A 7,820-nucleotide genomic window follows, 5' to 3' on the forward strand; every position below is an offset into this window, starting at 1 on the left:
CCACCCAGACTTTCTATCTAAAATGCAAATGTGTGGGGCTAGAAACCACCAAAACCATATGGCTTAATTGGGGCTAAACTGGCATTTGTTGCAAAATACAAAGAAAAACCTCACCCATTTTTAGCTGAAACCATTTCAAATGTGCGAGAATTTTTAGCTTTAAATGGGTTTTGATCCATCCTTGAACGGGATCAAGTCATGTGTGTTTAAATAACTCGATGTCAAGAGTCATATAAGGCCTTCATAACTTGAAGTTATATATTTTTCAGTTAATATTGTACACATACTTTAAGAGGAAAAAAAACAAAGAAGAAGAAACGTGGTTTCTTCTTTTGCGTACTATGAATGGCTCGACACTTTCAACAATTGGACAAAGGACATTTTTTATATCCACCGGTCGATACGTCCTCCTTGATGTTTTAAAATCTTTTTTATTTTTCAAACCTATCCAATTTTTAGAAACCGTGACAATTTGTGTTTAATGGTGGTTTTATTTTGAATGAGTGTGACTAGCCAAATTTACATTTTCTTTGTGCAATTAAGCGCAAACACATATTTGTTAAGTAAATTATGTATTACATATTGAAAGTAAATGCAGCAAGTAGGCAAAATGACCTTGGATGGATTAGACTAGTCAGTCAACATAGACAAACAGTTAACAAAATGTCTCTTCAATGAGTGCGAGTATACATTTGTTGCAAAGCCTCCTTTTTTAGTTTTAGGCCTCAGTCTTCCTTTCTCCGTGCCTATCAATAAAACGAAAACCAAAGCACGTGTGGGTTCTTTTTGTACAAAGCCCCCATACTTTTTTGAACTATTTGTCTTTTCTCATTTCAATCAAATCCACACAAAGGACCCATTGCCCTAGAGATCAAGCATAGTATTGTTGTCATAGGGTCGATTACCCTACCCTTCTACTTTATAACAAAAATAACCCAAATTTCTTTTATGTCTACACTTAGAGCACAATGAGGGGAAAAAAATGCATCTTCTGATCACGCACATTTGTCGGTAGCTCCACACACTAACCAACAAAAACTTCAATACAATAGTGTGACCAGAGTCCTCCAATAATATATTCTATTTGTAAAAGAAAAGAAGAGAAGCAATCATGGAGCTTAACCGACACAATATTTCTGTCTTTCTTGAATCCAAAATATTAAGCATATCAAGAAATGCATTTATTTCTTCTAAATAGTCACTCTTTTTGAGGTAGATGTTTGTGCGTGTCGCCATGCATGCACACAAACCCTCATATTAGCAATGCACAATATTACTACTGTGAAAGCGCGCACACAAAACATATCTCAACAATATCAACTTATTCTCAATGTCCATATTCAACATCAAAAAAATCAATCGAGGTTTTTCTTATTGATTTGTACAAATAGAACATGGCATGTACAAAGTATATCTATCGATAAGTCGGTTTTTGAGACAAATATGTCCGTCTGTATCAACAAATCCATGTCTAAAAAAGTACTGTCCATTTTCGCATGCAAATTCCCACACCCCCAATCCCATTGGAGGCCCTCAAGGCACTTCCCTCTTATAGACTCCATTTTCCAATAATGGAGCCAAGGACAGAAAAACAATTCGTATGGGCAAAATCATGCCTCATGTGGATTGACTTTGTTATGAATTGTTGAGAAAAGACTTCCAAGCACACAAAGAATATATATGTGTAAATATATGTCTGTATGTATATAAATGAGGACTGGAAATCGGCACCTCATGCTAATGGGCAAAATGCTAATCAGCAAACCATTTCTGTTAAAACCGGAAATCTACAAGCTGTAGTGCTTCACTGCATGTTCGAGTGTTTGTTCACTTGGACCTAATATCTCCTTCACTTTTTGCCCATTCTTGTATAGTTTGAATGTTGGAATAAAGGTCACACTTTCGATCCTCGTCAAGTATGGATGCTCTTCCACATCTACCTGTTAAATGATTTCAAAATACAGCAAGATGGCACATCATTCACAAGTAATGTACAACACTTGCTAGAATGTGTGTATATGTGTGTGTGTGCGCGCACGCACGCGCATTGTATCGATGCATGCATGAATGAATATATTCATACATGCATAAATATGTATGTACATGTGTGTGTATGAATGCATGTGTACGTACTACGTAAATAATATCCTCACCCTCAAGAAATTTGTACAAGGATGACGCTTGCAAAGGTCGTCAATGAATGGTGAGAGCTGCTGGCAACGGTCGCTCCATCGGGTTATAAATTGAACCACTGACAAGCCTTCAAAAATTATCGAAACAAGTTAGATTCCATGTTCCAGAATATATTATCATTTCGTTACGTGTTGGATTAAATTAGGCCAGATATAGGGCCATTAGCCATGGATAGCTATGGTCTGTACATAGACCTATGTACAGCCCATGTTCCAAAATATATTATCATTTCGTTACGTGTTGGATTAAATTAGGCCAGATATAAGGCCATTAGCCATGCATAGCTATGGTCTGTGCATAGACCTATCAGTATGGGTAACTGGTGAAATTATTCCAAACTACATTGAAGTATAATTCCAATGAAACCTTCTTCCATTTACAGAATAAATTTCTTTCACACCTGGAGAGCTAACAGCCTCTCGGAACTGCTCATCACTACAGATCTCTTCCACATCACCTCCGAATTTCATCTTGTAGATTTCTTCGCCCCGTGATTTTTTAATCGCCACCTGAACCTCAAAGAATCCTCGAGCTACATCAATATCCCCCGGGATTTCCCTCCGAAGAATTTCATAATCCTGACGAGCATCTTCCCAACGCTCGAGCTAAAGACAAGAAAAAGAAACACAAGAATGTCAAGAATACACATATATATTAAGAAAAAACACCAAATATATCCCCAGTATTGTTAATTTCTGAAAACTAAGCAAGTTACTAGGGATAGTTTGGATGCTTTCTCCTATATATTAAATACAAAGGCCACCATTAAGGGAACAAATGGTTATTTAAGAAAAAAAATTACCTTTGCCGAACAACTCGCCCTCCGCATTCGAGCCTTCTTGTAATTCGGTTGCAATCGTAGGGCAGCATCACAATCTTCAACCGCTTTTTCCCATTGGCCCAGTTTCATTCTACATGCAGCTCGATTGCATAACAAGACTGCATTATTGGGGTCACACTCGAGGCCTTCAGCATACAATGCCAGAGCCTCAAAGAACCTCCCAAACTTGAACAATTCGTTTCCATTGATCCTCGCTTGACTCACAAACCTTGATTTCCTCAATAATGCCCCGGCTTCAGCATGGTTAGGATCGATTTTCACCGCCATTTCAGCTGCATTAACAGCCTCCTCGAACCTACTCCATTGTAGAACCCTAATTAAACATGGCACACATACAAAAATATATACACACGCATATACATATACACATACACACGTCATAGATGTACATGCATGCAGACATATATACACACATTATATATACATATATAAATGCTAATTCAAAATGTTTCCTACCATACCTTCCCAGGGCCATGTCAATTTGGGCTCGAATTATATGCAGAAATGGATCAGCCAATTTGATGCCCGTGTTAACCAATGATGCATCTATCCTCTGGGCTACGGAACACACATTGTCAGCTTCTTCTGGTTTGTGCAACCTCAACAAAGCCTCACATTTGTACCCAAAAAACTGCCAACAAAAAACAAGGGGCAATTAATATCATCTGTCCCAAGTGAAAGGACAAATTAGTATGTAGTACCTGTGAAGCCAAATCAGCACCCGCAACCACAGCTGCATCGCTTTCTCGGATTACATTAACCCACTCCCGTAGCTTCCTAGCATTGATACATCGAGAAAAATGCTTCTCTATGTTTTGCAAGTGTTGCAGTTCAACTAAGTCCACATTTTGTCCAGCAACATGAAGATGCCTATTTGCACTCTCCAATAGACCCAATCTATGTACAAGATCATAATAACCACCATCATAACTTAATTCCATTTCAAAAGACAGCTTAAGTCCATCTCTAGGTGTAACTTCATTCCAATTTTAATCAAGCAAACAATAGCAAATTTTGAGTCAAATATATACGCTAACCTTATATAAAGTGATGCAACCCGTTGATGAGCGCGACCATAACACAAAGGATCGAGCCTAATGGATTCTTCGTATTCACAAATGGCTTCAGCCCATCGTCCGAGGCCACTAAGAGCCGCCCCTCGATTACTCCTATAAGATGCATTGGTCGGACATAGCACAACAGCCCTCTCATAAAAGACCAAAGCATCCAAAAATAACCCTCTTTTATAATACTCGATGCCCGAATTATTCAAGTCCTCTGGATCTGAGCTTCCTTGAACCCTTCGCAAAAGAGAGAAATCGGTGGCATGACAGTTATTTGTAGATTCGCCTTGTTTTCCATTACTTGTTTTTGCACCTGACCCGTATGTTAAAACACTACCATTTGCACTTCCAACTAGCAAGTTCCCGTTGTTCATACCTCCAAAGCCACCACTATTGGACAGGTTTCCCTTGCTCAAATTCACATTTGTTTCCATCCGATGCGTAGCAGAGCCTCTCAGATGATCATTAAAGAGCATCTCTGCACTGGATTTGTTCATGTTCGTTGTTGTTGTTGTAGAGGGAAGGGAGTTCATCATTACACTCTCTGTCCCCATTCGATGTGACGCCGAACCTCTCAAATGGTCATGAAATAGGATCTCGCCCGATTTCCGTCCAGGAACAGTCTCAGCCATAGATTTCGGGCCAGGAATGACTTCACCTGATGATTTCCGACCTAACCCACTTCCAGATCGGAATTGGTTTCCAGACCCAAGAATATTGCCCATTGGTCTAGAGCCAGGGCTACTTTTGGTCACCAAGATGTTGCCAAATGAGGAACCTCGGCCATCTTTAGTGGTGGATTCAGAAGCAGTTGGGCTCCCTCCATTAGAGCTACCTCCATGAGATGATGAAGAATCCAGGGAGCCTGACCCAACTCTAATGCTAGTAAGCACAGGGTTTCCTCTATTTGGACTATCTTTCAAAGAAAGCCCATGGAAGGAACCTTTGATATCGGTATGATCATGTTCACCTGATTTTTGACGTCTAATCTTCCCATTGCCCATGAGTTCACCAGATGTTTGTGTCGTGTTCACATAAGAATTACCATTCACTTCTCCAGACTTATGCCCATTATTACCAAAACCACCATTGGTTTCACCTAATGCTTGAGCTTTTTTCACATTCAATGCCAAAGAATTACCATTGATTTCTCCAGATTTATGAGCACTATTACCAAAAGCACCATTGATTTCACTTGAAATGTCACTCTTTCTTACGACGATGGGATCTGATCGGCCACTTTCATTGAGCTCGATTGTATTATCGCAGAAAGGCTTCGGAATGTCGCCTTTCTCTTTTACTACAGATTCCTCTCTGGAATCTAATGAATGCTCCACAATAAGATCATGTGTGGTATTTACACTTTGATATCGTGTAGGGTTCTGATTGATTCCAATATAACCTTGTGGTGAGACGTTATTGTAAGCTACAAGATTGCTGAGAAAGCTATCCTTTTCAGTAACCACATCAGGTTTCTTCACATCAACAGCCATCTCTGACATTAAATCAGATTGTGGGTTATTCTTGTGTTTCGAATGGGAAGTGGCCTTTCCATCACCAATGTTGTCAAAACTCACATTATTGAGGTGAGAATCCTTCACAGCATTACCATCAAAACCAGAGAGCACACAAGGCGTCACATCATCTTCCACGTTGAACCTCCTGTTGTTGTATTAAAGGCAAACAATCTTAATCAGAAATAAGCACCGCATGTTTATCCAATAACAAAATCTCATCTTATGCAGAGACTTAACCCATTTTTCAAATGAGGGAAAGTCACATAGCGAGGATTTTTCTTTCAAGAGAAGAAGTTAGCAGGCATACACACGCATACATACATAATATATATGTATACCTTGAGCGATTGTGTACATTTTGGTGGCTGTGGCGATGAAGATCTCCTCTGTTTGAACTATACAGTTTGCTGTTAAAAATGCCTGCATATAAATCAATGGAAGGATGCTTCCTTTCCTCTGCTTCACACTCCACCATCGCCACACACACACACAAACACAGAGAAAGAAAACCAAACAATGTATGTGTGTGTATGAGAGAGAGAGAGAGAGAGAATCGATAAGTCGATCGATTTATGAACTCTCTTTTTGTATGTATATATACAACTCAAAAGAAAAACAAAAAAGAAGAAGAAGAAATGGGTTTGAAGTTAGTTATGAAAATAATGGGAAAAAGGAAAAAAAAAAACTGTTAAAAGAAAAAGGTTTTCTGATTTTTCTTTTTCTTTTTTGTTTTAAATTTATTTTTTTGTGTGTGTTTTCTTTTACTTTGGACTGTAGATGAAGGAGAAGAACAGAAGGCAGGGAAAATGAAGTGAGAGAGCAAAATGTAGAGAGAGTAATGGTTGATATGGCGATGGCAGGATGGAGAAAAAAAAAACAGAAGAAGGAATGGCGGCAATAGAAGGGAAGAAATGAAAATTTTAAATAAAATAAAAAAACAGAGAAGAGGGGATTGGTCTATCGTGTGTTCTTCTCTGTGTGTGTCTGTGTGTGTAGAAAGGATTTATGGGTATAGGTTTGTGAATCGATGGCGATAGGATGTAGCAGAAGCCAAAAAAAAAAGGGCAAGAGGAACAGAGAGACAGACAAAGACAGAGAGAAAGAGAAAGAGAGTTATGGAGTTCTTTCTGTCTTTGTCTCTGAATTGTTTAGCTTCCAATTGAAAGAAGCTCCTCCTTCTTTTCTGTGTCTTTTTGGCAGAGAAGGAGGAGATGAAGAAGATGATGATGATGAAGAAGAAGAAGAAGAAGAAGCAGAGATTGATCTTATCTATTATTATCCTCTGTTTTTTCCTCTGTTTTTCCTTTTCCCTCCTTCTTCTCCTTCTTCTTCTTTTGCTTTTGCTTTTGCTTTTGTGTTTATGTTTTTCCTTTGCTTTTTCTTTAGTTTTCCTTTTATTATTGGTGCAGATCTTTTTATATTGATTGTTTTGGTGTGTGTTTTTTTTGTTTTTTTTGTCTCTTGCATTTGAAAGCAGGAAAGCAAAAAAAGCAAAAGCAAGAAAAGCAAAAAGCTTCACCACCATTATATGTATCAATATGTATGTATGTAAAAGCATCTATCTTATCATTATATGTATTTCATTATTAACTCCTCAACATGCCCACACTCTCTCTTCCCTTTCACACCCATACTCTCGAAAGCACCACCAGACGGACGACACGAAACAGAACATTATCCCGCCAATATCCCAACCCCAAGGCTTTTAATCCCCTCTCTTTTTCCCCTGTCAGCTATTGTTGCCTCTGGTGGAAACTATGCAATCGCGCAGCCTTCTGAGGACTCCAACAAAGTCACAACTAACTTCTTCGATATTGTCTCTCGGAATCACCAAGTCAACCAATGAATCGGATATTACTTCTCACCGAAACCTGGGAGCATAGGTGGTCAAAAGATTCGAGGCCTAGATAAAGACCACGCACGTAGTGATGTGGGCGGACAACCCAGGACATTGAGGGCAATGAGGTGGGGTGGTATGTTCGGTTCATAATGGATTTGAACACTACTTACGAGCATGAATGTTATATGTGACAGATATGATAGCACTAAATGGCATTCCTACTTTTGTAGTCACGTTCCTCATCGTGATTCTAACTTTTATGCTTGTTCAGATAGAGAGAAAACTTTTGTCAATCTGGAACATAGTATTGCTTACTTCAAAGTCAAGGGAGGGGTTATTGCCTTTTGTTATATGAATGCCCTTAC

At 38.9% G+C, this 7,820-nt stretch overlaps 1 protein-coding gene across 1 annotated transcript; it reads right to left on the bottom strand.

Annotated features, from left to right (window-relative positions):
* Window positions 1–1,350: 1,350 nt before the first annotated feature.
* LOC147865480 (TPR repeat-containing thioredoxin TTL1-like) lies at window positions 1,351–6,207 on the bottom strand. Its single transcript, XM_087318304.1, has 8 exons — window positions 5,954–6,207; window positions 4,072–5,760; window positions 3,736–3,931; window positions 3,496–3,665; window positions 2,996–3,329; window positions 2,594–2,798; window positions 2,154–2,260; window positions 1,351–1,940 (listed from the first exon to the last, which is right to left on the bottom strand). Exons 1-8 carry the CDS (start codon window positions 6,088–6,090, stop codon window positions 1,788–1,790), a joined length of 2,991 nt encoding a protein of 996 aa, XP_087174430.1. The 5' UTR covers window positions 6,091–6,207; the 3' UTR covers window positions 1,351–1,787.
* Between the last annotated feature and the right edge of the window lie 1,613 nt (window positions 6,208–7,820).

Source organism: Azolla caroliniana, unplaced genomic scaffold, assembly GCF_043228905.1.
Source record: "Azolla caroliniana isolate FFs.n. ecotype wild unplaced genomic scaffold, voAzoCaro1.0.p SCAF_4, whole genome shotgun sequence".
In the NCBI taxonomy this organism is placed as follows: domain Eukaryota; kingdom Viridiplantae; phylum Streptophyta; class Polypodiopsida; order Salviniales; family Salviniaceae; genus Azolla; species Azolla caroliniana.